Here is a 27883-nt window from a genome sequence, read left to right on the forward strand (position 1 = left end):
CAGCTAGGGCTGTGGGTGAGCAATGCAGGAAGGCACTTCGGTTCTATGCGAGGAAATTTGTGCTAACTTTTGGAGCTGTCTCAAAGCCGAACTAGTAAGCTCCCTGTCACGGGATGTACTTGAGCTAAGGGCGCTGAACCACCTCTGCCAGAGATAGTGCATCCCCCACCACATATGACTCCAGGATGCGGAGCCTGGGGTCAGATCTGCGAATCAGGTAACAGCAGCACTCACTTCCCGGGTCTTGTGAGCATTAAGGCAATGCACCCAGGGCACCAAAGCGCGCAACACGCAATTAGGCGCTCAGTTAGTGATAACTGCCTCACTCTGTACTCCCGGGAAGCCCAGCCTTCTCTCTGGGCCTGGTTCTCCCGCCGTCCTCGATGGCGCCACGGTAGGTACCTTCGGGTTCGACCTCCCGAACAGCTCCACCCCCTGAGGCCCCGCGGCATTTTGCAGCCGAGGCATCCCTCGGAGCTGGTGGCCAGTGGGACTTGCGCCCCGGGTGGGCCCTAGCCCCGCCCCCTCCCCGATGGCCCCGCCCCGTTCCTCTTCCGCTGGAGCCTGCTGGGCCCGCGCTCCTTTAAGGCAGCAAGCAGGCAGAGAGCTTGTTTCGCCCCCTCCGACGCCGCCGAGGTAGCGGCTTCACCTTTAAGGCGGCGCGGGGGCTGCTGGGAAGTCCGGCGAGATGGAGGCGGCGGGACCGGCTCGCAATTTCGGGTCCAGGTGAAGCGGCGGACAGCGGGAGCCGGAGCCGGAGCCGGGCCCGAGCAGCAGGCGCAGGTCGGCGCGGGCCGATCGGGGCGGGAGAGGGGATCAGGCCCTAAAGGTGGGGAGGGGGCTCCGGGTCGGCCTAGGGGAGGGGGTTGTCGTGGGTGCGGCCTTTGGGACGCTCGGCCCAGCCCTGGGAGGGGGCGCGGTCCCGGGTGTCTCCGGGCGAGGGCTCAGCCTTTTCAGGGGAGGCCGCAGGGCGTTGCGCTGGCCTAGGGGAGTGGTACGGCCTGAAGGGCCGCGGTCTCAGCCCCTTTAGCGGGCGGTCCTTCGCAGGGTCTGCCCGTCGTGGGGATGGGCTCTGTGGCTTGGACTGCCTGTTGGGGAGGGGGTTGTCCGAGGGGCTGGGCCCGGATCGCCGGAGGGGCCCGGGTTCCCTGCAGTGGAGTGAGCTCCCACGATCCCCATACCTGTCCTGGTTAGAAGGTCCCCTGGGAAACACGAACACTGGGCCACCTAACTCGGCCTAAGCCGGGTGGTCTCCGGCCGAAGCAGGGTCCGGCTGCACCGCATTGCGTCTCCCTGGCCCAGACGAGCCGGGCGCGCCCTCTGTAGGCCAATCGTGGGCACTGTGTGGGCTGTCGGCTGGCAGACCTGGGCACACCGGGGACCCAGGCGTCCGGGGACCGCTTGTGTTTACCTAATCCGGGGTGGACGGCGGTGTGGCTCCAGGCCTGGCACCCGCCTGCCCCCTCGTCCTCACAGACGGCACAACCATGGCCATGATGGTGCTTCCGCGGGAGGAGAAGTTGAGCCAGGATGAGATCGTGCTGGGCACCAAGGCTGTCATTCAGGGACTGGAGACTCTGCGTGGGGAGCATCGTGCCCTGCTCGCTCCTCTGGTTGCGCCTGAGGCCGGCGAAGCCGAGCCTGGCTCGCAGGAACGCTGCATCCTCCTGCGTCGCTCCCTGGAAGCCATTGAGCTTGGGCTGGGGGAGGCCCAGGTAGGTCAGTCTTGGGTACTGAGGTGGGAGGTCACTGGAGGGACTGAGCCTTCCAGAGGAATCTGGTAATGTAGGAGCAGAATCTGAGCAAGGAATCGTCTGTTTCCTGGAGCCCTATGTTAGGACCCCAATGTTTGTTTGTTTTTTTTTCTTCTATCTTTTGAAGAAATAAATGCACTTCGGCCATCCCAGTCCTGCCCCAAGAGACCGTTATCACCCTTGCCCCCACACAGAGCCCCATTCCGGGCTCCCCTCTACCTAAGGGAGACTGGATGGCATAAAAGAACAGAAAGAAAATCCTTAAGAAAACACAGCCCCCCACCAATTCATTCTTCTATTCACTCGTTAACAGATGAGTTATTTAGTGCCTGTGATGGGCCGCTCAGGGTGTTAGGTGGATACAGAGCCCAACAAAATAGACAAGATTCCTGCCCTATTTGGAAAAGAGACAAAAACGCACATACAGAAATAATTGGTTGTTATAAATTATGATGAGTTCTACAAAGAAAAGAACAAGATCTTATGATCACTCATAGCAACGAGTCTTGTCTGTTAGTCAGGTAAGACTTCTATGAGGAAATGACAAACTGAAATCTGAAGGAAGAAAAGAACGAGCCTCCAGGAAAGGGAGGTGGGGGAGAGTTGCATGTGCAAAGGTCCTGGGGTAGGAAAGAGCTTGTGGTGGGGGAGCTGGGAGAAGAACTGTGTGACTGGAGCTTCATGGGAAGGCAGAAGAGGCCTGGGGAGAAACCAAGAGCCAGATTGTGGCCTGGTTAGTTTGGATTTTATTCTCAGGAAATCAGAAAGCCTTCAGAGGGCTTTAAGCAGGCAGGCAACACAGTCTGACTTGGGTTTCTAAAAACTCTCCCTGGCTGAGATGTGGAGAATACACCTGAGTGGGTCAAGGATGGAATCACTCCGCAATGAGTGGTTAGGAAGCCACTGCTGGAATTCAAAATGAGAGCTGGTACTTGGAATTAAGGGGTAGCTATGACAGTGGAGAAAAGGGATCAGTTCTGGATGTTCTGGTGGTAGGTCTAGCAAGAACCGGGGGTGGAATAAGGGAGAGAGGAGGGAAGCATCATTCCCAGGTTTGTGGTTTTAGCAAATTCAGGGAGGAGAGGGCCTGGGTGGATCAGAACTCTGTTTTGGCCCCCTTTAACTGAGGCTGCCAGGATGACAGGTAGATGGAAATGTCCAGGAGCCACTGGGACGTACAAGGAGTTAGGCTTGTTTTATCCCCTCAGAGCTTGGCTGAGCCTGGCGCGTGAATCCTGGGGAGGTTGTATCATCTTGGTTTCCTTGTCTTTAAAATAGGGATCATGCCATCTGCTGTGTACGCTTCCAGGCTGTTGGGGGATTTATTTTTTTTTTAAAGCTAGTGGTTATGGAAACACCTGTCACTTAGGCATTTGCTAACCAACCAGAGAGTGCAGGGTCCCAGACAGCCTGGCCCTCTGCAAGGACATTCACTCCTCTGCCACTTGGCTGTCAGAGGCGGAGAGGACCACTCAGGGGCCCTGCATCTGGTGGAGCACATGCACTCTCACAGGGGGGGTACAGTCCACACAGAGGGCATGGGCATCACGACCCGTGTGAAGCTGGAGCCGAGTGGGAGGTGTGACTAGCTGGAGACAACACTGCAGAAATGACCCTGGACCGTGAAGGACCAGGAAAGGGTGAAGGCCCAGAGTAAGGCCAGGTGTGGTGGCTCACGCCTGTAATCCCAGCACTTTGGGAGGCCCAGGTGGGAGGATTGCTTAAATCCAGGAGTTCTAGATCAGCCTGGGCAACATCATAAGACCCCATGTCTGCAAAAAAAAAAAAATTTTTTTTTTTGAGAAGAGTCACTAATTTTTGTATTTTTAGTAGAGATGGGGTTTCACCATTTTGGACAGGATGGTCTCGATCTTCTGACCTCATGATCCGCCTGCCTCTGCTTCCCAAAGTGCTGGGATTACAGGCGTGAGCCACTGCTCCCAGCCAAAAAGTTTTTAAAGTTAGCCAAGTGTGCCAGGCACGGTGGCTCAAGCCTGTAATCCCAGCACTTTGGGAGGCCGAGGCAGGTGGATCACGAGGTCAAAAGATCGAGACCATCCTGGTCAATATGGTGAAACCCCGCCTTTACTAAAACTACAAAAAATTAGCTGGGCATGGTGGCACGTGCCTGCATGTAGTAATCCCAGCTACTCGGGAGGCTGAGGCAGGAGAATTGCCTGAACCCAGGAGGTGGAGGTTGCGGTGAGCCGAGATCGTGCCATTGCACTCCAGCCTGGGTAACAAGAGCGAAACTCCATCTCAAAAAAAAAAAAAAAATTAGCCAAGTGTGGTGGTGTGCACCCGTAGTCCCAGCTACTCAGGAGGGAAGGACCACTTGAACCTGGAAGGTAGAGGCTGCAGTGAGCTGTGATGGTGCCATAGCCCTTCGGCCTGGGTGACAGAGTGAGACCTTATCTCAAATTAAAAAAAAAAAAAACGGGGAGAGAGAGAGAGAGAGAAGGGAGGGTGGAACCTAAGCAGGAAGAGACTAGAAACTCAGGAAAGGAATTATAGAGGCTGGGCAGAGGGGTGGAGTTTGAGGCCAAGGCTTTTCCTGTCCCTGTGGCTCTTCATGCCAGCTGAGCATTTGGGACACATGCCCCTTTCCTACCTGGGAGCTGCAGAAAGGCAGGGGATGCTGTGGCCCCTTGGCAGAAGTGGGGACAGAGTCTTTGGGTGACCTTTCAGCCATCTAGCAGAGTTCTGTGGGCAAGTGCTAGCCCTGGGACAGGGAGCAGTAACCTAATGGCTGTGGCAAAAGGAGCTTGAGTACAGCCCAGGGAGAGATGAAAGAAGGGGCTAGGGGCTCAGGGAAAGCACTGCACCCCAACTAGCACTTTCCTGGGGTTCTCCTGATCCCAGAAGGAAGGAATTGGAGATTCCCAAGCCTCCTGGGTTTGGGCCTTGGACCATGGTGCGTTTGGGGCCTTGAGGAGATTCTCCTTTGAGGAGGAGAGAACCCCAAGGCCTGCAGCTTTTCACTGTAGGGTCAGGCCTGGCTCTTTACAAGGCCCAGGTTAGAGTCATAAGCGAGGGGATCGACAGGGCTCCAACCCTTACCTGGGCTGTTTGCACAGGTGATCTTGGCACTGTCGGGCCACTTGGGGGCCGTGGAATCGGAGAAACAGAAGCTGCGGGCTCAGGTGCGGCGCCTGGTGCAGGAGAACCAATGGCTGCGTGAGGAGCTGGCGGGCACACAGCAGAAGCTGCAGCGCAGTGAGCAAGCCGTGGCCCAGCTCGAGGAGGAGAAGCAGCACCTGCTGTTCATGAGCCAGATCCGCAAGTTGGACGAAGACGCCTCCCCTAACGTGAGTCCCTACCATGGTCACTGTTGCCCAGCAAGGGGGCCTGGGAGTAGAGAGGGGGCAGCATGGAGCAGATTTGGCTCCACCCCAGCCCGTGGTCACCTTGGCTGCCCTGCGCTTCCTTCCCTGACGCTCATCCTGTCTTCCTCCCCAGGAGGAGAAGGGGGACGTCCCCAAAGACACTCTGGATGACCTGTTCCCCAATGAGGATGAGCAGAGCCCAGGTGCGGATGGGCAGTTCTGGAGTGGGGGAAGGAAAGGTTGTGTGAACTCTCAGTCCTTGGGACCGAGTGGCTGCCATGTTCCTTCCTGCCTTACTTCTGCTCATGACATCCTAGTGTTAGAGCTTCAACAACAGTCGTACGTGCTGCTGCTTCTCACATCCCCCAGTTCTGGGGAGCAGACATCACAGTTAAGAGCTATGGATTCGCCAGCCTGGCTTCCAGTGCTGCTCTGCCACTAACTCCCCAGATCCCTGGGAGAGTTATCTTCCTCTCTGCGCCACCTCTGAGGGAGGCACGTGCAGACAGAGCCATACCGGGGCCAGTGCCTGCCTTGCTCAGGTATTGGGCGAGCATTGGGGCTTCCACTCTGTACACAGGGACACAGGCTCAGAGGTTAGGTGACTTACCCCAGGATACTGAGCCTGACGTACTGGAGCTGGGCCTCTACCCTCTCTTTCTATGAGTAACTAGACCCACTCTATAAATGGGGAAGCTGAGAAAGAGTGCTTAGTGACTTGCCCAGGGCCATGTGTCAAGTGGCTCAGAGGCACAGCTGGCATGTGCCAGCCCAGCCCAGTGGGCAGACGGTACATCTGACCTCCTGCCCTTGGCCTGCAGCCCCTAGCCCAGGAGGAGGGGATGTGTCTGCTCAGCATGGGGGATACGAGATTCCGGCCCGGCTCCGCACCCTGCACAACCTAGTGATCCAGTATGCCTCACAGGGCCGCTACGAGGTAGCTGTGCCACTCTGCAAGCAGGCACTGGAGGACCTGGAGAAGACCTCAGGCCACGACCACCCTGACGTTGCCACCATGCTGAACATCCTAGCACTGGTCTATCGGTGAGGGCTCCCTGGGGGTGCCCGAATTCTTCTGGAAGGCTCCAGCCCTAGATCACTAACCCTTGGTACCTGCTGTGGGCCAGGACTTGGGCCCCGTCTGCATGGAGCTGGGCTATAGATTCGAGTAGAACTGCCTAGTGTAGGAGACAGGCTTGGCCAGAACCTCGGAGGGACTGCACGAGGACTCAAGGGTCCTGGGGAGTCCGCACGGCTTCTCCAGGTACCAAGGCTGGAGGAGGAGCTTTGGCAGAAAGTGAGTTTGCCCAACATAAGAGGGCTGGAAAAAGTTCCCATGGTAAAAAGCCAGCATGAGCAAAGGCACTGGGACCTGGAGAGGAAAGCACACTAGAGGGGCTGCAGGAGAGCCGTGTGGCACCTAGGACACTAGCCACTAGGCAGTCGGTGGGACCCCAGCACCACACACCCCAGTCAATTGTGAGAAAACTGCCCACAGCCCCCAGAGCTCAGAGGGCAGGAGCTGAGCAGGTCTCCCCACAGTCATGCTCCTCAGTGAGTACAGGAGTGACCACAGGGATTGAAGGCCACTGGGAAGGGCCTTGAGCTGGAAGACAGCCCTGACCATGCTCCTGCCTGCTCCCAGGGACCAGAACAAGTACAAGGAGGCTGCCCACCTGCTCAACGATGCTCTGGCCATCCGGGAGAAGACACTGGGCAAAGACCACCCGGCCGTGAGTGAGGATTGGGTGGGAGGTGGGGCTGTGCCCCATCCCCTGCAGGTCCCAGAGTCCTGCAGGGCCGGGGTCAAGGAGCTTCCATTCTCCCACCCCTAGGTGGCTGCAACACTAAACAACCTGGCGGTCCTGTACGGCAAGCGGGGCAAATACAAGGAGGCTGAGCCACTGTGCAAGCGGGCTCTGGAGATCCGGGAGAAGGTGGGAGCAGGCAGGGCTGGGCAGGCTGGGGGTCTGGGAGGTGGGGGCCCGGGCAGCCCTGAGCCCAGCCCCTGGCTCCCTCTCCCATCCCAGGTCCTGGGCAAGTTTCACCCAGACGTGGCCAAGCAGCTCAGCAATCTGGCCCTGCTATGCCAGAACCAGGGCAAAGCCGAGGAGGTGGAATACTACTACCGGCGGGCACTGGAGATCTATGCCACACGCCTCGGGCCCGACGACCCCAACGTGGCTAAGACCAAGAACAACCTGGTGCCTTGGGACTGGGAGGGGTTGGAGGATGGGAAGGAGGGAGGGAGGGAGGGAGGGAGAGATGAGGTTGGGGAAGGAGAGAATGGCTCAGCTCCATGCATCCCACTCTCTCTGGGTCCCCTGCTTCCAGGCTTCCTGCTACCTGAAGCAGGGCAAGTACCAGGATGCGGAGACTCTGTACAAGGAGATCCTCACTCGCGCTCACGAGAAAGAGTTCGGCTCTGTCAATGGTGAGCACATGGTTGCCATGTGCCTCTGGCCCATTCATCCCAGGCCCGCTCCGCTATCAGCACCCAGGACAAACAAATCCCTCAGCAAGCAGGTCCTCAGGCTTCGGCCTGGCTGGTGCCCAGCCTCACCCTCAGCTGGTGCCCAGCTACCTGTGTTCACGTTTGCACATGTGAACACACCCCCCCGCCTCAGGCAGCCCCCTTGGCCTGCCGGTGCCTCACATACTTTTGCATCCCCTTTCTCCACTGGCGACTCCTGCTAACCTTGAGGGCCTGGCCCCAGCGTCTCCCTCTCTGGGAAACCACCTCTGGCCCCGGATGGCTAGTCATCTCCTGCTCCTGAGTCCCTTGGAGCCTGGCCCATCATTCAGGCCTATCACATGTCTTGGGCTGTGGCCTGAGGTGTGTAAGGGTCTGTTCTGCTCATCTCTTTGTCCAGAAGAGGGTCAGTAGTGTTTTGGGTCTCATTCTTTTTCCTTCTTTCAACAAAGCTCAACCCTGGTCCTCCTTCCCCAGACCCCATCCTCTGTCCAGCCCAACCAGGTGAGGCCTATGTGGTAGGCTGGTGACAGTCGCCTTTCTCTCCCCAGGGGACAACAAGCCCATCTGGATGCATGCAGAGGAGCGGGAGGAGAGCAAGGTAGCTCTGTGGGGCAGGGCTGGGCAGTTGTCAGGGGAGGCTGGATATGCACACTGGGCCTGGGCTCTCACTTCATGTGACCTTTCTTTTATCCAGGATAAGCGCCGGGACAGCGCCCCCTATGGGGAATATGGCAGCTGGTACAAGGCCTGTAAAGTAGACAGGTGAGGGGGGCGGGGTGGGGCTGGGGAGCTGGGCACTGCAAGGCGGGCTCCACACTCTGTACTCTCATCCCTGACACACCTCTCCTCTGCCGCTCATCTGGCAAGTCCCAGCTCACAGGTCACCTATCCCAAGAAGGTTCACTCTCCTAATTCTCAGCCTAATTCTCTTGCTCCTGGTCTCCCAGCTTTGGGTCCTGGTGACACATCCCATGAGGGCCCTGGGGTGATTCCCCCAGGACAGAAGAGGCTGGGTGGGCCCAGTACAGGGCTTGACATGAAAGAGAATGGATTCTGGCTAGCCCAGTGGTCCCTGCTTCCTCAGGGCCAGTGTGGGCTGGGTACCAGGAAAGGCCCTAGGTCTGGGGGAACGTGGAGTTTGAGATTGTCCCATCCACAGCCCCACGGTCAACACCACCCTGCGCAGCTTGGGGGCCCTGTACCGGCGCCAGGGCAAACTAGAAGCCGCGCACACGCTAGAGGACTGTGCCAGCCGCAACCGGAAGCAGGTGGGGCTGCTTGCAGGAACGGGTGGGCAGACACCTGTGTGGCCCTGGGTGTGACCCAGTCACTGCCTGATGCCCCTGCCCCTCCCTCAGGGTTTGGACCCGGCAAGCCAGACCAAGGTGGTGGAACTGCTGAAAGATGGCAGTAGCGGGCGGGGAGACCGCCGTGGCAGCCGAGACGTGGCTGGGGGTGCCGGCCCTCGAGGGCCTGAGTCTGACCTCGAGGAGGCAGGGCCTACACCTGAGTGGAGTGGGGTGAGTTGGGGGGCTGGGGCGGACTGGGAGCCTAGGTGGCCAGCGGGGTCTAGAGGTGAACCTGTCCACCCACAGGATGGCAGTGGCTCCTTGCGGCGCAGTGGCTCCTTTGGGAAGCTCCGGGATGCCCTGAGGCGCAGCAGCGAGATGCTGGTAAAGAAGCTGCAGGGGGGCAGCCCCCAGGAGCCCCCTAACCCCAGGTGAGCACCCCCACCCAGGTGAGCCTCAAGAACCACCCAACAACCCCAGATGAGCCTCTGACCCACAGTGAGCCCCGCCGACCCCAGGCTACCTCCCCATCCCTCAGGCACCATCACCCACCAGTCTGCTCCATCCCCAGCTCCACCCTGCTCCCTGCCCCCATCTCCCCTGAGTTCCACCTTGGCAAATCCCAGGCTGTCCTTTTCCCTCAGGATGAAGCGGGCCAGTTCCCTCAACTTCCTCAACAAGAGTGTGGAAGAGCCAGCCCAGGTAGGGACAGGCAGGCGTGCGGGCACTGGGCAGCATGCATGCTGCCTAGCTTCCCTCCAGCATGCCTCTTCATCCAACAACAGTTCCCGACTCTGTCTCAGGCCTACTTTGGGCTGGACAATGGGGAGACACATGAGGAGGAACACAGCCCCTGCCTGTGGGTGGATGTGTAAGCGGCCAGTGCCAACACAGTCACGGAGGAGGGCGGGAGTGTCAGGGCACCAGGGCGTGGCCTTGGGCTGGAATTGCCACTGCCTCTGCCCAGCTCAGGGACTCCAGTTGCCTCTGCCCTGCCTCTGCCGGGTCAGGCCTCTTTGGGCCAGGGAAGCACAGACCCGCAGCAGCACGGGGCTGAGCCGCCTGCCCCCTCTGCCCACAGCCTGGAGGCACAGGTCTCTCTGACAGCCGCACTCTCAGCTCCAGCTCGATGGACCTCTCCCGACGAAGCTCCTTGGTGGGCTAATGCTGAAGGGACAGCCAGTCATCAGAGCACCCACCTGGCACACCCCCCTCACCCCAGCCCTGTGCATGGGCCTGCTGCTTGTCCCGCCTCTCTCCCCCATGGCCCCTGTCTTTTCTGTTCAATCTCAGGGTAACCTTCTCCCTTGTCATCTCAGCCTGAGCCCTGGAGGCTGGGCCTGCCCACTCCAGCTCGATACCTTATTTATTCCTTCCAGCAGGGCCCTCTCTTCCCTAGGTTCGTGGTCAGCAGGAGGTGCCGGCTGGAGTCTCCACAATACTCAGTGGCCTGGCCACCCCAAACCCCAGAGCCAAGAACACTAAGCACTCGCCGGCCCTTCAGCACCCTCACCCGCCTTCCCAAGTCAACCCGGCCGTTGCTTCTGTATATAGAGAAATAAGTTATTGGCCGCACCCCTCCCTTCAGTCCACGGTACTACCCGGGCCTCCCCTGTCCCTCCTCTAGTGGTACCGCCCAGGCCTTAATCACCCCCATTCCGTGCGGTGGAATCTCCCAGGCTCCACATTCTCGAGAGTGGCGCTTCCCAAGGGGGTACCTTGACCTTCTCCCTCTCCTCCTGGGATGCGCCCTACCCTGCCTTCGCCCTGTGCCCCAGGACGGGGGCCTCCCGCAGTCCGTCCTCCCACCGCCCGCCGGGCCTTGCCCCGCATCCCGGCCTTATGCACTGCCCCTCCCGCCCGGCCCCGCCCAGGCACGGCCAGACCCTGCCCCGGGCACCGCCCGCCGAGCCATCCTGCCACGCCTACCCCCACGCCTACAGCTTCTCGTGAGGGGCGGCGACGGTCCCCTGTGGCAGGAGGGGCTGCCCCTGTTGTGGGTGAGGCGGCTGCTCTCTATTTTCAGATGTTGCTGTAGAAATAAAGACGGTTTAAATCTGAGCCGGGCTTGTTTTGGGGCGGAGGTCGGGGGCCCCCAGCGTCTCCATACTGGGTGGAGCCGGGAAGGATCGCGCGTGAGTGGGTTCGCTCACCCGCTGTCCGCGCAGGTGGGCCTAAGTATTCTGCCCCACCTGGGAATTGTGTGGGGATCCCACAAGTCAGGTTTTCCCTAAAACTCTCACTTCTGGGATTCTAGAGACGGCGGGCTCTTGTGAGCTCTGCTCCTGACAAAGTTTTTAACTTTGAGTGAGTTTCCTGAGACAGTTTTTTCACCTATGAAATGCGGGGGATGACACGCGGCTGCCAGTTAGGAGTTCCCAGTACACGAAGAACCCTGGACAAATGAACTTGTATTCGCCTGTTAATAGTACCCACCTTCTCATTTAATGTTACCAGCGTGGGTGCTGAGAGGGTAAGGATGACCGCCTCCGTCAGAGAGATGTGAAACGTGCCAAGCGCAGCCCTGTATTGAGCTTTTTAAACACCGACGCGCAGTCAGGCAGTGCTCAAGCCTATGTGCGTCCACTGTGCAAACTACAATCCCCAGAAGGCAATGCGCCAGCAATGATGGGAGTGGGCGGGGAGGCGCGGGCTCCCCGACTACGCCTGCGCAGCTGATTTGAGTAGGAGAACGTGGCCGACTACAAGTTCCGAAAAGCAGCGCGGCGAGGCCCCAGACGACAACATTTGCGCCTGCGCATCGCGGGCGGGGCCTCTGGGGCGGAGCGGCCACCATCTTGGAACGGGAGGCGGAGCAGAGCTGACTGGGAGCGACCGAGCGGGCCGCCGCCGCCGCCATGAACCCCGAATAGTGAGTGAGCCCCGCCCGCGCCGCCCGGCGCAGCCTCGATCCCAAGTATGGGGTTGTACGCTTACCGGGGTTGTCTGGCCCGGGTCAGGACTGTGCGGCGCCCCCACATCCGGGTCTCTCTTCCGCTGACCCCCCTCCTCTTACATCCGGGTTCTGCCCCTCCCCCCAGGGGTCCCAGGACCCCGGCTCGACACCCCGAGTCCTCTCACCCGGAGCCCATACGTGGCGACCCCGAGGGGCAGCTCTTGGAGCCCAAGACAGACCTTATCGGTCAGATGACCCCGCAGTCCTGGTCATTTCAGGCCTCAGTTTCCTCACCTGCTGCTTGACAACTGTCCCGACGTTTTGGAGCCTGTCTCAATAGTTTCTGGTCTCGGGTTCAGGCTCCGACCTTTTAGGTCGGGCAGTAAATCTCTCTGCCCTCTTCTCCCGAAGCCCGACTCCTGGGGCTTGCCCAGAAGCTGGCCAACTACGCGGGAGGCCCTGAAGTGCCTCTGGGGTCGCGTCTCTCGCAGGTCCTCTCCTCCGGGGCTGCCTCCGACCCCTTTCCTGGGTCGCGCAGTCCTGTCGCTCCCGGCTGTCCATCCTTTCCTGCCCTCTCCTCGCTTTTGCTCTGGCCCCCGTCACACCCCTTCCCTTGGCTGTCACGCTGCCGGTGAAGTTTAGATGAATATGGAATTTGCTCTCCCCCTACCAGTGGGATTCTCTGGTCCTCAGACTCTCCTCCCTCTTGGTCACTCGCCCTGCGGGTAGACGGCCTACATCTCACGCCCAGGACGAATAGTTTGCCCCAAGTCTCAGTTATCTTCTTCCTCTTCTGCCACTTCCTTTTTCTCCTCCACATCCAGGTCTCAGGTTTCCTTGGGGAAGGGTGAAGCTCTGACCTGGATTGGGAGGGGAACAGAGAAGGGAACCAGCAGGCTCTCGCAGGGACTTTGGAGTCTGACAAACCTGGTTTGAGTCTTAAAGCGATAAACTGTGTAAGTTAGGGCAAGTCACTTCCCTTCTCTGACCTCTGGTTTCCTCATTAGTGGACAATGACAAAACTGACATCATTGGACTGTTGTGAAGATTAAATGAGATGATGCATTTTTAAGTACTTCACACAGGGTCAGTCACAAGTTGGAACTCAATAATATTAAATGTGATTACCTTTTACCTTTTTTTTTTGAGACAGTGCGTCTCTCTGTCACTCAGGCTGAAGTGCAGTGATGTGATCATGGCTCACTGCAACCTCCAACTCTTGGGCTCAAGCAGTCCTCCTTCCTTGGCCTCCTGAGTAGCTGGGAATACAGAGGCACACCACCACATCTGGCAGATTTTTAAATTTTTTGTAGAGACATAGTCTTGATAGGTTTCCCAGCCTGGTCTCAAACTCCTGGGCTCAAATGATCCTAGTGCCTCAGCCTCCCAAAGTGTTGGGATTACAGGTATCAGCCACTGCACCCAGCCTTAAGTACAATTTTCATTGCAACTTGACCACTTCTTCCTGGTGACTTCATAACAGGTTTGTTGTTGTTGTTGTTAAAGAGAGAAGGTCAGCCAGACGCAGTGGCTCACGCCTGTAATCCCAGCATTTTGGGAGGCTGAGGCGGGTGGATCACGAGGTCAGGATATTGAGACCATCCTGGCCAACACGGTGAAACCCCGTCTCTACTAAAAATACAAAAATTAGCTGGGTGTGGTGGCATGTGCCTGTAATCCCAGCAACTTGGGATGCTGAGGCGAGATAATTGATTGAACCAGGGAGTTAGAGGTTGCAGTGAGCCGAGATCACCCGACTGCACTCCAGCCTGACAACAGAGCAAGACTCCTTCTCAAAAAAAAAAAAAAAAAAAGACAGGGTCTTGTTACATCACCCAGGCTGGTCATGTACTACTCGGCTCCAGGAATCCTCCTGCTTCAGCCTCCCTGGTAGCTAGGACCAGAGACACATGCCACAGCACCCAGCCATCAGGCTCTTTAAGTGGCTTTTTCACTTAATAGGTTCTAGGCCTGGGCCCTGGCTTCTGCTTTTGAGGCCTCTCCTGCCAAGCCAGGCACACTACAGGGCATGTACTGGGGATTCCCTAAATAGTCTCAGAAATCAGGGTAGGATATCCAGCTCTGTCACCTTGGCAGCTTCTTTGCTTCTATATGTCTTAATTTCTTTCTCCATAAAGTGAGAATTTAGACAGCAAGCTGAGAACCCTTTGGGCTAGCTGTTTGTGGAGGGAGGCCTTAGGCCTCCCCAACTGGGACTGGTGGGAAGATCTGGTGAGCACCATAGTATTCTAAACCAAGGGATGGCCAGGTGCAGTGGCTCACCCCTGTAATCCCAGCACTTTCAGAGGCCAAGGCAGGTGAATCGATTGAACCCAGGAGTTTGAGACCAGCCTGGGCAACACAGTGAGACCCTGTCTCAACAAAAAATAGATAAGCTGGGGGCCGGGTGTGGTGGCTTATGCCAGTAATCCCAGCAGTTTGGGAGGCTGAGGCAGGTGGATCACCTGAGGTCAGGAGTTGGAGACCAGCCTGGCCAACATGGTGAAACCCCATCTCTACTAAAAATACAAAACTTAGCTAGGCATGGTGGTGGGCACCTGTAATCCCAGCTACTTGGGAGGCTGAGGCAGGAGAATCACTTGAACTCATCAGGCAGAGGTTGCAGTGAGCCGAGATCGAGCCACTGCACTCCACCCTGGGCAACAAGAGTGAAACTCCATCTCAAAAAAAATAAAAAAGGGTTAGCTTGTAGTCCCAGCTACTCGGGAGGCTGAGGTGGGATGATCACTTTGAGCCCAGGAGGTAGAGGCTGCAGTGAGCCGTGATCACTTCAGTGCACTGCAGCCTGGGTGACAGAGTGAGACCTGATCGATAACGAAAGAAATAAACTGAGGGATGCCTCATGGGGTGGGGGGATCCCGTAATTGTGACTCCAGCATGATAGTTGGTGGGCTCCCTGCCTGCCTTCATGCCTTCCCATCCTCTCTCTCCAGTGACTACCTGTTTAAGCTGCTTTTGATTGGCGACTCAGGCGTGGGCAAGTCATGCCTGCTCCTGCGGTTTGCTGTGAGTAAGAAGCCTCCCATACCATCCGCCTGGGGTCCTGACTGGCAGCTAGAGGGAGAAGGGACAACCCAGAGCACAGTAATTACAAGATCTGGGAACCAGGGCTGAAACTGTAAGACCTGCCAGCAGCACATCTGCCCTGAATAAGATACAGGGCTGGCCAGCTCGATGCTGGGAACTGGGGCTTGGTGGTTTGGAGACCCAGCTGGGGCAGGGAGCTGGAGGGAGGCTCTCCAAGCCTCAGCTCATTCACTCCATCATTTCCCTGGCCCCTGAACTTCCAGGATGACACGTACACAGAGAGCTACATCAGCACCATCGGGGTGGACTTCAAGATCCGAACCATTGAGCTGGATGGCAAAACTATCAAACTTCAGATCGTGAGTGTTGCTCTTTCCAAAACCCCCAGTACAGAGGTAACCACCTTGGGAGGGAAGGGACTTTGGGTGTGGAGCCCCCAGCTGACCTGCTCCTCTGACTCCTGTCTCCTAGTGGGACACCGCGGGCCAGGAGCGGTTCCGGACCATCACTTCCAGCTATTACCGGGGGGCTCATGGCATCATCGTGGTGTATGACGTCACTGACCAGGTACTCCCGGACTAGCCTTTCTCAGCTTGGCCTTCTCAGTCTTAGGTCTTTGATTCTTCTTTTTCCTTCTTCCATCCTCTCTTTCCTGATGCTTCCTGGAAAGGACACTGTACTTGCCTGTTTGCGAGAACTAACTAGGAAAAGGGAAAAAAGAGGTGATTGTACTTGGACTCATTTCACAAGGAGGGAAACAGCCACAGACATGGATCCTCCCAGGGCCCTGCTGCAGCATCTTGTCAGGACAAGGGCTCACACCTTACCTCCCCACCAAGCCAGACTTACACCTTATCGTTGGCCTTCTGGGCACCTGCGTATTGTGGGAGTTTAGTCAGCCAGTTGGCTGCTATGCTGGGCCTGGGGCTTCCTGTGTGAAGACATGGTGCAGAGGATAATTAGAGAGCCTTACACAAAGAAGTGAGGAGGCTTGAGCTCTGTGAGCAGGTCTAGAAACCCTGTGTCTCCAGCAGCAGCGTTAGTCCCATGTGACTGGCAGTGGTGGTAGCAACAGCCAGAAATGGTTGTTGCTACCACCATGAAACCTTACAGTTGACAGAATGTGGCCCAGCCCTCAGATTGCTTCTGATGCTCAGAAGAGGTCTGTGTTATGTTCCTATCGCACAGGTGAGGAGTTGGGCTCCGGATGGTGAGGTGACTTGCTGAGGGTTTTCCAGCTAGTCCGGGAGGCATAAAGCCTGGATGGCTCATTCCACCTGCTTTGTTTTTTTCTACCAAATGTTGTTGCTTAACAGGGCCAAGCCCTGGAGATGAGAAGCTTAAATCAGCCCTGGTCTGGGAAGAGTCCCCGTCTGAGGGGCAGCTGGGCTCTTTAGCTCACCAGGAACTCATGATGTCCCCAGCTCTTGATGAGCTGTGGGGAAGCTACATACCTACCACACAGACAGAGCTTACCCCGGCCCTCCTGACTGCTGCGTCCAGTGACCTCATTTCAGCTGATTGACCTCTCTTGGCTTTGAAGTCTGTTCTTTTCTCTCTCCTTGAAGAGTGGCCTGTCCCACCTCCCTCATCTCCAGCAGCACTCGATTCTGTCTTCTGATCAAGAGTCAGCGGCTCTTGACCGTTTTTCCGGGGATACCTCCTATCACCCATGTTTGCTGCTTCCCAGCTCTGCCCTGGACTCTCCTCACTCTTGTACATGGCTATGGCCACTCTGTGGTTTGCTTCTGCCTTGTGTTTTGTGATTCCTGCATCTAACAGCCATGGCTGTGGCTTCCCTTCTCTGTCCGTGTCTGCCCTGGCACTTTGTGTCTGTGTTAATTCTGATCTCAGTGATCTCTTCTAGTAAACTAAATGGTGGGGCCTGTGTTTTCCAGATGAGGAGGCTTGGAGAGGCGTTAAGTCACTTGCCACCGGCCTCACAGGAAGGACAAAGCTGGTTTTAGAACTCAGGACTTTTGGCTTTTGAGCACACCCTTTCTCATCCTCAAGCAGCTTCTGCAGAACTCAGATGTCCAACACTAGCCTCACTGTCTCTCTCCAAACCAGCACCTCTATCCCCACTTTTAAATTTTTTATTTATTTATTTTTTAATTAATTAATTAATTTTTTGAGACGGAGTCTTGCAGTGTTGCTCAGGTTGTAGTGTAGTGCAATCTCTGCCTCCCAGGTTCAAGCAATCCTGCCTCAGCCTCCCGAGTAGCTGGGACTATAGGTGTGTGCTACCACGCCCAGCTAATTTTTTTTGTATTTTTAGTGGAGACAGGTTTTTATCATGTTGGCCAGAATAGTCTTGATCTCTTGACCTCATGATCCTCTCGCCTTAGCCTCCCAAAGCACTGGGATTACAGGTGTGAACCAGCATGCCCGGCAAGTTTCTATTTATTTATTTAAAGACATGGGGTCAGCCAGGCGCGGTGGCTCACACCTGTAATCCCAGCACTTTGGGCGGTCGAGGCGGGCGGATGACCTGAGGTCAAGAGTTTGGGACCAACCTGACCAACATAGAGAAACCCTGTCTCTACTGAAAATACAAAAAAAAAAAAAATTAGCCAGACATGGTGGCGCATACCTGTAGTCCCAGCTACTTAGGAGGCTGAGGCAGGAGAATCGCTTGAACCTGGGAGGCAGAGGTTGCAGTGAGCCGAGATCACACGATTGCCTGGGTAACAAGAGTGAAACTCTGTCTCAAAAAAAAAAAAAAAAAAAAAAAAAAGACGTGGGATCTTGTTCTGTCACCCAGCCTGCAGTGAAGTGTTGTGATCATAACTCAATGCAGTCTCAACCTCCTGGGCTTAAGGGATCCTCCCACCTCAGCCTCCTGAGTCACTGGGACTACAGGCGTGCACCACCATGCCCATCTGCATCCCCATCTTTGTGGCACAATCTTTGTCAGCCTGACCAGAAAACTCTTCCCTCCCCCATCCAGTCAGCCTCAAGTCCCCTTTATTCTCTTCCCCATCATCTTTCTCAAATCTGTCCCCTCATAATAGCAGTGATGAGGATAATAGCAGCTCTTGCTAATTAAGCACTTGTTATGAGACAAGCCTGCGTTCATTCTCTCATGCTCACAGCAGTCCTTCTGGGAGGTGCTATTTTATAGAAATGAGGAAACTGAGGCTCAGAATGGTCAGGTCACATCCCTGAGGTCACACAGTAAATGGCTGAGCCAGGGCTTCACCAGTAGTGGTCTGACTCTGAATCCTGTGTGCTTCCCTGTCCCGGTGCATGTTCTCTTTCCTGGGTTATTCCAGCCACTTCCCAGCTGGTCTCCATCTTGCTGGTCTGATCTGGCCTCTGCTTGCTGCCAGGACTAGCTTTTCAGACCACAGGCGTGATCCTGCTGCGTCTGGCGTAAGAAAATGTCCACTGGCTCCTGGTTATCCAAGATTTAGCCAGGCTAAGACCGTCTGCTCTGGCCTCTCCCCACCTTCCCCTTCTCCCTCCCTTCTTCCTCTCCCTCCCTGCTGAGCATCTGCATCCCAGCAGCATTTCACTTCCTCCCATTCCCCAGAGACGCCATGCCCCTCCCATTCTGTGACCTGGCACATGCTAGCTCCCCAACTGGCACCTCTCCTGCACAAGGCCAGTTCCTACCTGTGGGCTTTGGTCTGCTGTTGCTGCCACCTGGAGCAGAGGTGGTCTGGGGACACCCCAGCCCCTGCCTTCTAACCTCTCTTGCCCTTGTGGGTGGCATGGTCTATTCTATTGTTCCCTGGATGTGTTAGGGCAGGGCCCAGATTGATTTCCCACTTTGCCCCCAGCACTTAGCACAGGCCACAACTTGGAACATGGCAAGAGGTCTAGGTGAGCCAGTGTGACATCACCAGGCCTCTGGCTCCTAAGGAGGAAAAGTGGCTCTAGTTTGAGCACTTTCTTAAAACTTCTGTCCTTTGTTTTCTCTTTTTTTCTTTTTTTCCTGGTCTCTGAGGACCATTTTTTCTTTTCTCTTCTCTTTTTTCTTTCTTTCTTTCTTTTTTTTTCTTAAACTTCTGTCCTTTGTGTCGGGGGCAGGGGCAAGCTGCTGGGAGAGTCTGAAGCCAAGTGAGGAGGCTGTTGCTGTCAAAAATAGGATGAATATTAGGCTCTTCCCAGGATTCCTGTCTCCTCATGGGCCAGGGCTGCCTCTGAGAGGACCCTCAACCTCCATTGTACTCCAAGTGTTCAAACCTTAAAGGGATTCTCGGGCCTCACTGGGAACCGTGACTCTTGCAGACCCGTTACTCTGTTTCTGTCTCCCCTCCACTCTCTCTTTGCTTCCCACATGTGGTTAGGCCTGCAAGTGTCCCAGGGAGAGAGACAGCTGCAGGGAGCAGAGCAGGCAGGCCCTGAGGTCTGGGCAGCTGTTGAGGTGTTGGGGCAATTGGCAGGCTGCTGGGGCTGTCCTGAGTCTTGGATGGAGGAGGCTGGGAGGAAGGTTCAGCCTGAAACAGAGGGTTTCCTTTCCATCCCTGAGCCCAGGGCTCTGCCTTTTGCAGGGGCCTGGAGCTCTACCGTTCCCCTCAGAGAAGCTCCTGTTCTCCATGCCTGGTGTAGGGCTGAAAGTTGGAAGCAAAGTAACTTTGGACCTTGACCCCCTCTAGGAATCCTATGCCAACGTGAAGCAGTGGCTGCAGGAGATTGACCGCTACGCCAGCGAGAACGTCAATAAGCTCCTGGTGGGCAACAAGAGCGACCTCACCACCAAGAAGGTGGTGGACAACACCACAGCCAAGGTAGCGGGCAGGCCAGGCGGCCTGGGGTGGGGGCTGGGGCTGCTGCTTCTCACCTGCTCTCCCCTTCTCTTCTCTCCTCTTCCCTTGTCAGGAGTTTGCAGACTCTCTGGGCATCCCTTTCCTGGAGACGAGTGCCAAGAATGCCACCAATGTCGAGCAGGCGTTCATGACCATGGCTGCTGAGATCAAAAAGCGGATGGGCCCCGGAGCAGCCTCCGGGGGCGAGCGGCCCAATCTCAAGATCGACAGCACCCCTGTAAAGCCGGCGGGTGGCGGCTGTTGCTAGGAGGGGCACATGGAGTGGGACAGGAGGGGGCACCTTCTCCAGATGATGTCCCTAGAGGGGCAGGAGGTGCCTCCCTCTCCCTCTCCTGGGGCATTTGAGTCTGTGGCTTTGGGGTGTCCCGGGCTCCCCATCTCCCTCTGGCCCATCTGCCTGCTGCCCTGAGCCCTGGTTCTGTCAGGGTCCTTAAGGGAGGACACCCAGGACCTATGGCTGGGCAGGGCGGGGGCCTGCTCTGCTGCTGCCTCTAGGTAACTTTCCAAGATGCCCACCACACACCTTTTTTTGGAATGAGGGCTCTTCTGTCAGTCTCCCACCCCAAGGTATGCTGCACTGGGTTTCTCTCCTGCCCCTTTTTTCTTCTCTCCCCCTGCCCAAGAGCTGACAGTCTCCCCAGCCTCTACTGCCCTGGCTGCAGTCAGTGCCCAGGGCCAGGGGGTCCAGGACCTGGGCTGGACCTCAGGACGGGCATGGGGGCCACAGAGGCCCAGCAGCCTACCCTTTCCTCTCCCTACTGCCTCCTCTCCCCTCCCACACTCCCAGCTCGAGCCGTCCAGCTGTGGTGGGGTCTGAGTACATCTAGGGCTGGTGGGTGGGTAGTGGTGCTGGGCCTGCATCTTGAGCCCGGAGGGAGTCTGCTCCTGCCACCCTCTGCCCTGCCAGAGCCAGGACCATGTGCTGCCTGCCCACTGTGCCCCTTTGTCCCCACGTCAGGCGGAGGCGGAAGGCCCACCGAGCCAGAGGCTGGGCACCAGCCTTAACCCTCACTCTGCCAGCACCTCCTCCCTTTCCCCAAGGCAGCACATCTGGCTCACTTTCCCCTCTGTCCCTGGAGCCTGCCAAGGCAGGCTCTCAACCCCTGCCGCTACTTGTCCTCTGGGGAATGTGGGTTCCACCCAGGGTTGGAGGGGCCTCTCTGCTTACCCCCTCTGTACCCAGGATCCTATCCCCTCTCCTCTGGCACAGCTGCTTCCTGCAGGAAAGCAAGTCTTTGGTCTCCCTGAGAAGCCATGCCCCTCATGCTGTCTCTTGCCTGTCCCACCTGTGCCCTGCCCTCCAGCTTGTATTTAAGTCCCTGGGCTGCCCCTCGGGGTGCCCCCTGTTCCCAGGTTCCCCTCTGGTGTCATGTTAGGCATTTTGCGAGGAAAAGCCACTTGGGGAAAGATGGAAAAGGACAAAAAAAATAATAATAAATTTCCATTGGCCCTCGGGTGAGCTGAGGGTTTTTGCAAGGAAGTTGTGGTGGCTGAGTGTGGTCTGTGGTGTAAGCCCAGCCTTGCGGTGGGGGATGCTTGGGGGTCCTGGCTTGGTTTCTGTGTCCTGAGGCTGCTGGTAAAAGCCCTTGACCCCGTTTCCTGAGGCCAGGAGAGCTGCTTGTGCTTCTGTGGTCTGTCCCCAAGGGCCCAGCACCGTTCTGTCAGGGAAAGAGGCGGGTGGCCATCAGCGCATACCTGGCGAGCCGCTGCCAACTCCCGCGGGGCACACAGCTGAGGTGTGGGGTCGGGCGGCCATCGAGGGGGCCCCACTGCACACCCGACCCGACCTCTTTCAGGGTCCCCCCCAAACGTCGCTGCCCCCATTCAGCCCCTGTCCTGGCTTCGCTGTGGGTCCCGGCCAGAAGCTTCTGCCGCCTCCGACAGTGACAAGTGCCTCGCACTTCAGCCTTTTGCTCTGAGCACCCGCCCGAGGGGGGCCCAGTGCGGCAGTGCCGGTGGCTGGAGTGCCGAGGCGGGCGGGGTGCCGGGTAGGGGCTGCGTCTACGCGGTGCGGTCCGGAGAGTGGACGGCCGCTGGCTCGTCGGGGCTGGGGGTGGCGCCTGGGCCGCGCGGGCCGAAGAGGGGCGCGCGGAGACCCAGCCCCGCCCGAGGCCGTTCGCGCGGCGGCCCCGCCCCCGGCTCCGCCCCGCCGGCTTCGCGGGCTGGAGAGCGAGGGAGCCGCGGGCGAGGGATCGCAGGATGAGCGATCGGGGCCCGGGCAGCCGGCAGCGGACGCGCCCCCCGAGTCCACCGGCCCGCGCCCCGCGCCCCCCACGGCCCCGCGGCCCCGGTCCCGGCTGCGTCGCCCGCCTACCCCGAGCCCCACGGGCCATGCCCTGCCGGCCCTAAGCGCGGGCCGGGGGGCGTCCCCTTGCGCCCGGGCCCCGCGCTGGCGCCCCCCGGGCCGCCGCCCGGCGCGGGGGCAATGGCGTTCACCTTCGCCGCGTTCTGCTACATGCTCACCCTGGTGCTGTGCGCCTCCCTCATCTTCTTTGTCATCTGGCACGTAAGGCCGGGCTGGGGCTGGGGGCGGGGTGGGGGGCAGGGGACACGCGGAGCAGGAAGGGCTCAAGGCGGGTGGTCTCAGAGCCCTGGGGAAACTTGGCGACCCCTCTTTGCTATCCCCCAACCATTGGCTTGTCGGCTTCGCCCCCATTAACAGCCCCCATGGTCGGCTTTCTTCCTGGGGCCCCCCTTCCTCTGCCGCCCCCGCCTGTCTATATGTGTGTGTGTCAGTCGGTCCCTGACCCCCTCCTCTGCCCCCCTCCTCTGCCCCATGCAGTCCGTGAGGTGGGGGGTGGAATTCAGGAATTTTTGATCCTTTATCTTCTACGTACACCCCCCCCCACCATCCAGCCGCCTCCATTAGTCCGTCGGGCAGTTTGTCTGTCTGCTGCCCCCCCTTGTGGGTTTTTCCAGCCAGAGTGATGGAGCCGGTTGCTATGGCAACTGCATCTGTTTACAGGACCCACAGATCTCAGAGCCCATTAACCCTTTGCCTTCCCAGCCCCCTTCCTGACCAAGCAGCAATTGGTTCTCATAAGCTCCCAGAGATCTAGCCCCCACCACCGGCTCACCTTGGGTTTCCCTACCCCTCCTGTTGGGGGCTTCCCAGCCTCCCAGGTTTCCTCTCCATTTTGCAGCTTCCCTCCTCTTCCTGCCCCGCTTCCCTTTTGTCTCACATTCCCCTTGGTCTGTCCCTCACTCTGGCCTAGCCACACCTGGTTCTTCAAAATGTCCATTCCTCATCCTGCATCCGACCCATCACTTCCCCCGGGCTCCCTCTTCCTCCCCTTCTCCCGGGCCCCTCTCCTCCAGGGCCTCCTCTGCCCAGCTCCTTTCCCCTTCTACTGAACTATCCATCAGCCTCCAGCTCAGTGTGTTGGGGGCCCCTGGCCCCACTTTACTGCCCTCCCTCCCCACCCCCACCCAAACCCTGTGCCTGTCTCTGTAATATCCTGCCCAGCTCAGCCCAGGCCAGCTCAGATCAGCATCCTCTGGTCACACCTCCCGCACACACCTCCCCGACTGTCATTCCTTTTCGGGGGTCCTCTTACCCCTCCAACTCATTTCCCTTAGCTCTTCCCTCCTTCTTCCTGGTGCCTCAGCTGCTGCTTTCCCGTGCTCCCCACTTCCTCTCTCCTTTCTCTTCCTGGGACCTGCCACCTTGCTCCATGGTTCCCTCTGCTTTCCCTTTGCCATCCCCTGCCGCCTTGCTGTTTGACATCGGGATTCCATGGACTGACTGAACCCCTACTGCATGAGGAGTGAGCCCCCACAGGCACCTCAACACATACCCCAGCTTCAGCCCTGTCACTCCGTGGCCCGGCTCTTGGTTGCTTTGTCTTTCCTCCCTCCCCCACCACTGAGTTACTCTATTTTTCTTTCTGTGGGGTGGAGGCAGGAGGGCTAGGGTTCTAAGAACTGGAGGGAGCTGGGGGCCACAGTTGACCAGCTCTGGGAGGGCTTCTGAAATTCAAGGAGCCCCTTTTTGGGGCCTTCCCCACCCAGGGGCTTCCCATAGCCCCTGTGGTGTCTCTGTCCTCTGGGGATTCTCAGCAGTTTTCCATCCACCACCCCTGCATTGATGCTTCCCAAAGATGAGGCTCTGGGTGGCTTTGAGGGGTTCAAGGAGGAATGAAATCCAGGCCTTGCCCTTGTGGAGTGCCCAGGCTGGGTTGAAAGGCCCAAGCTTTGAAGAAATGTCTTTGTTCATTCAACAGATATTGATTGAGCGCTTGTGTGAGGCACTGTGTCCACACAGCCATTTAGCTGGACAATCTTAGCAAGTCATTTGTCCCAAGTCTGGTTCCTCGCCGGCAAGGTGGACCTGTGCACATCAGATGCCTAGTGCGGCCTGCTGGGTGTAGGGGATAGGAGGTGTGGTCCTCCGTCCACAGCTGCTAAGAACTAGAATCTTATAGGGCAGGACCCCAGATCCCATTCCAGACCCTCAGCCCAGGCCCCAGTGGTTACTAGGCAACCCTGGTAGTGAGTGACGTGTGTCAGCTGTCACCGTGGGGGATTGTTTGTTCCGGGGGGCTGAGTCAGCGCCAGGCAGCCTTGGGGGGGGGGGCGGTGGGAGGCGCGACGCCCGCCGCCTGCTGGTGGTGCCAGTTCTGGGGCACAGACGGCACCCTTCTGCTCCCTGTGGACCCTGTTGCTGTGTGTGCCAAGCGGCAGCTGCCCAGAGTCAATGGGGAGCTGGGGTGGGGTGGTCCAGATGGCCCCAGCACCCTCCAGGAAGCCCATGTTCTTTCTCTCTGTGCCGTCTGGGGCCTGGGATGCCTGGGGGTGGTGGGCCTGCTGTTTCATCCTAGAGCTGGAGCTGACGGGAGGGGACCCCTACAGGTTCCTCTGCCAGCCCATTTTTTCCCAAGTCACCTGTCAGCTCCTCCCAGGCCTGCCCCATCATCTCATCAAACACTTGCTCCCCTGGAGAATTTCCACCCATAATGACACTGCCATCTGCCAGACACTCCCAACACCTGAAGGCACCTTAGGCTTCTCCCTTCACTTCACTTCACGGCCATTCAAACCCTCTGGAGTCGGGCTCCAAAACAGCTATAGAATCCCATGTATACCTTCCGTCTCCACTACAACTCTACTCACTCAGACCACTGCCAGCCCTGCTCCCAACCCTCCAAACTGTCTTCCTGTGGATCTGGCCTGAGTATGACACAGTGGTTAGGAATTTTAACTCTGTAGTTACACTGGGTTAGAATCCTAGTTTGCCACTAACCAGCCGTGTGGCCTTGGACAAGTCACTTAACCTATCTCAGCTTCCTCATCTGCAAAACAGACATGAAAATAAAACTAGTACCTAAGCCATTATTAGGTTGTCCCAAGCATTAAATGAGTTGATCCACATACCGGCCAGCAGAAGCACCACTTAGGTCTCAGCTGTGACTGTCAGCAAGCTCGGATTCCCTGCTCCACTAATCCTGAGACACAGACCAATCCTAAGACACGGACCTGACCACCCCACTGTGCTGCTGTGTTCTCTTCAATGTGCCCCCCCCCAATATTTTTTTGTTAAAGTCCAAACTCCTGGTCTGGCCTCACAGGGTGCCCATGTCTGACTGCTGGATTCTCCAGCTCCTCTTCCACCGTGGCACTGTCCTGCCAGCCCCATGAAACCTGCAGCCTCCTGAATGTCTCACCCTTCTGCCATTGTACCTTCTGCTGCTTGGACTGCACTGCCCCCATTTGCTCACCAACACCTACTCCTAGTTGAGCCTGCATTCCATCACCCTGCACACAGGGTTAAGCGCCCACTCCTGTTCCTCCCACTACCCCAAACCCTGATCACCTGGCATGTAGTCATCCCTCTGGGCATGGGTTCCTCCTGGGCAGGGGCTGCGTCCCAGGCCTCTGGAGCTCCAGTGCTCAGCACAGGGCCTGAGACCCGGAAGGGTAAGCATGAGGCCATGTCTTGGGATGTTTTGGAAGTGGGTGTAGTAGTGGACATAGACCTGAACTGGGCATCCAGACTCTAGGGTTCCCTCTGGACTGTTGTGATGACCTTGGACCAGACCCTGCCCCTCCCTGGGCCTTGTTTCTCCACCTTTGCAACAAGCTCCACCTGGCCCGGACCTCTTGCGTAAACTCCTAGCCCACAGAAGGACTTGTGGGGAGGCCATAAAAACTGCAGCCCCAACCCTGACGGGGCATCCGCCCTCTCCCCAGATCATAGCCTTTGACGAGCTGCGGACCGACTTCAAGAACCCCATCGACCAGGGGAACCCTGCGCGGGCAGTAAGTGATACATGTGCTGTGCCGAGGTGTGTCCGTCCGTCTTTACATCTGTCGTGGGCTCGGGGTGGGAGACGGGATAACAGGGGTGGGGCGGGGGCCGACCGCCATGCCCCTTCCTATCTCCGCCCTCAGCAAACACCTGGCGCGGGCTCAGGGCTGAGTTCCTCCCGGCGGGGCGGCGGTTGCCAGGCTCTGGGCCGTTGCCATGGAGACGCGGGTGAAGGCCCTCCATGGTGACGGTCGCCATGGGAACGGCGCGGCTGCTTCCCGGCCGCGCCGACTGTGCCGCAGAGACCGTTCTGGCGCCTCCTGGTGGCCACATGCAGGGCGGTGGGAGCCGCTCCAGTACCTGCTGCTCTGCCTCCCCCATCGCGGCCTTTTCCTTCCCCCAACAGCGCGAGCGTTTAAAAAACATCGAACGCATCTGCTGCCTCCTGAGGAAGGTCAGTGTCAGGGCTAGGGGCAAGAGGCTCCTAGCGCAGCGCTGCCCCCACTGTCTGTGGTCCAGAAACAGGCCTTCCTCCTCTTTGGGCCTGTCTGATCCACTCTGCTACTTGGGAGGGAGTGGGAAGCCAGAAGCCTTTTAGTCCCCAGAGGTCATGGTGGGTGGGCACCTCCAAACCCCAGCTCCTCTCTGTGCCCTTGAAGCTTGGGTCTGTCCTAGCACCAGGCCGCTGACCTCTCACCCTCACTCCCCCAGCTGGTGGTCCCAGAATACTCCATCCATGGCCTCTTCTGTCTGATGTTTCTGTGTGCAGCAGAGTGGGTGACCCTGGGCCTCAACATCCCCCTCCTCTTCTACCACCTCTGGAGGTGAGGGTAGCAGCTGCCTTGGGGAGGCTGAGATGGGGAACAAGGGCAGGATGGGGGTGGAAGCCCTGATAGCAGACTCAAGCCCCTGTCTGCCCCAGGTACTTCCACCGTCCTGCAGATGGCTCCGAGGTCATGTATGATGCGGTCTCCATCATGAATGCTGACATCCTCAACTACTGCCAGAAGGAGTCCTGGTGCAAACTTGCCTTCTACCTGCTCTCCTTCTTCTATTACCTGTACAGGTGAGGCCCTGCCCACGGTAGTCGGAACTCAGGGATGTCCTGGCGTCATGCTTCCAACCCCAAATTCCTGCTCTTTGCCCTTGAGGACTGAGGGCAGCCCAGGGTGGGGCCAGGTGGGCAGCTGGGTGGCTGTGTGTGTGCAGGGCTAGGCTCACTGGTTCATCTTCCCCACAGTATGGTTTATACATTGGTGAGTTTCTAAGGGGGAAGCCGGCCAGGGAGCGAGCCCAGAATGGACCGGACGCCTGTGCACCCCCAGCCCTGCCCCTCGGCCGCAGAGGCCTCAGCCCTGGGGAGGGAGGGGGCACTGGTGCCCCCAGCCTCTCCACACCCAAAACTGCTGCTGCGGGGACCCCCCCCCCCGCCTTTAGAGCCCTCCCCCTTGGACTAGAGCGGCTGGGCAGAGCTCTAGGGGCAGGGGCTCCTCTGCCAGCCTGTGGGCATGGCAGTCAGTCCTGGAAGGGGCAGGACCTCTGGCCTTGTCCATTTCGGGGGAAACCTGGGCCCTGCCAAGGGGCAGAGCTTGACCCTGGAAATTCTGGGCCACCCCCCTCCACCCCTACCCTGAGGCTCCCCCTGCAGGTGGGGGGGTACCCACACCGGGAATGAGCAGGCTCAGCAGGGGGGCAGCCCCACCCCTAGTCTGCCCTCCCCTCTCCCCAGGCTCTTTCTCTAGCCCTGTCTCCATTTACCCCAACCTCAGCCCACCTTGTCTCTTGGACCTATTTTCTATGTCGCCTGGAGGAGTCCGGCACCCCCTCCCCGGCCATTTGTGACAAAACATGAATAAACTACTGCAAATATGTGGGCCCCGGCTCTGCTCCTGGAAAGCTTGAAGAGGAGATGGGGGCCGGTTCAGGGAACTCTACAGGGGCAGCCCTAAGCTGAATCCCCAGCCTGGCTCATCTCATCCTCCTAGTTCACAGACCCTGCTGGAGCCTCCTGCCCAGAGGGATTAGAGGCCTTCTGGGTTCCCTCAGCAGCCTCCTTCCATCTTCTCTTTCCC

General features: G+C 58.0%; 3 protein-coding genes across 4 annotated transcripts; all 3 read left to right on the forward strand.

The window, feature by feature from the left end:
• Positions 1-543: 543 nt before the first annotated feature.
• On the forward strand, positions 544-10906 carry KLC2 (kinesin light chain 2). Of its 2 annotated transcripts, none has more exons than XM_003937734.4 (16): positions 544-783; positions 1444-1715; positions 4832-5062; positions 5214-5283; positions 5902-6124; positions 6726-6813; positions 6916-7017; positions 7111-7284; positions 7415-7514; positions 8105-8154; positions 8251-8318; positions 8716-8824; positions 8915-9076; positions 9152-9276; positions 9490-9547; positions 9927-10906. In XM_003937734.4, exons 2-16 carry the CDS (start codon positions 1488-1490, stop codon positions 10008-10010), a joined length of 1872 nt encoding a protein of 623 aa, XP_003937783.1. In that variant the 5' UTR covers positions 544-783; positions 1444-1487; the 3' UTR covers positions 10011-10906. The 2 variants fall into 2 exon arrangements, with proteins under 2 accessions (XP_003937783.1, XP_003937782.1); XM_003937733.4 differs by having other exon boundaries at positions 1477-1715.
• Positions 10907-11603: 697 nt separating this feature from the next.
• RAB1B (RAB1B, member RAS oncogene family) lies at positions 11604-21044 on the forward strand. The gene is made up of 6 exons (XM_003937738.4): positions 11604-11717; positions 14696-14768; positions 15053-15148; positions 15261-15356; positions 19394-19525; positions 19617-21044. The coding sequence occupies exons 1-6, from the start codon at positions 11704-11706 to the stop codon at positions 19809-19811; spliced, it is 606 nt and encodes a 201-aa protein (XP_003937787.1). The 5' UTR covers positions 11604-11703; the 3' UTR covers positions 19812-21044.
• A 533-nt stretch (positions 21045-21577) lies between these two features.
• Positions 21578-27685, forward strand: CNIH2 (cornichon family AMPA receptor auxiliary protein 2). The gene is made up of 6 exons (XM_003937739.4): positions 21578-22070; positions 25754-25822; positions 26218-26265; positions 26523-26635; positions 26734-26877; positions 27052-27685. The coding sequence occupies exons 1-6, from the start codon at positions 21990-21992 to the stop codon at positions 27077-27079; spliced, it is 483 nt and encodes a 160-aa protein (XP_003937788.1). The 5' UTR covers positions 21578-21989; the 3' UTR covers positions 27080-27685.
• The last annotated feature ends 198 nt before the right edge of the window (positions 27686-27883 follow it).

This window comes from Saimiri boliviensis, chromosome 6 (genome assembly GCF_048565385.1).
Source record: "Saimiri boliviensis isolate mSaiBol1 chromosome 6, mSaiBol1.pri, whole genome shotgun sequence".
Classification (NCBI taxonomy): Eukaryota; Metazoa; Chordata; class Mammalia; order Primates; family Cebidae; genus Saimiri; species Saimiri boliviensis.

Excerpts from the sequence above, each read along its gene's own strand:
- KLC2 (XM_003937734.4), top strand. The coding sequence starts at position 1,488 with ATGGCCATGATGGTGCTTCCGCGGGAGGAGAAGTTGAGCCAGGATGAG. Across the intron at positions 5,284-5,901 it reads TGAGGATGAGCAGAGCCCAG|CCCCTAGCCCAGGAGGAGGG; the intron begins GTGCGGATGGGC and ends CTTGGCCTGCAG. Across the intron at positions 8,825-8,914 it reads CCAGCCGCAACCGGAAGCAG|GGTTTGGACCCGGCAAGCCA; the intron begins GTGGGGCTGCTT and ends CCCCTCCCTCAG.
- RAB1B (XM_003937738.4), top strand. Across the intron at positions 15,149-15,260 it reads AAACTATCAAACTTCAGATC|TGGGACACCGCGGGCCAGGA; the intron begins GTGAGTGTTGCT and ends CCTGTCTCCTAG. Across the intron at positions 15,357-19,393 it reads TGTATGACGTCACTGACCAG|GAATCCTATGCCAACGTGAA; the intron begins GTACTCCCGGAC and ends GACCCCCTCTAG.
- CNIH2 (XM_003937739.4), top strand. The coding sequence starts at position 21,990 with ATGGCGTTCACCTTCGCCGCGTTCTGCTACATGCTCACCCTGGTGCTG. Across the intron at positions 25,823-26,217 it reads AGGGGAACCCTGCGCGGGCA|CGCGAGCGTTTAAAAAACAT; the intron begins GTAAGTGATACA and ends TTCCCCCAACAG. Across the intron at positions 26,878-27,051 it reads TTCTTCTATTACCTGTACAG|TATGGTTTATACATTGGTGA; the intron begins GTGAGGCCCTGC and ends TCTTCCCCACAG.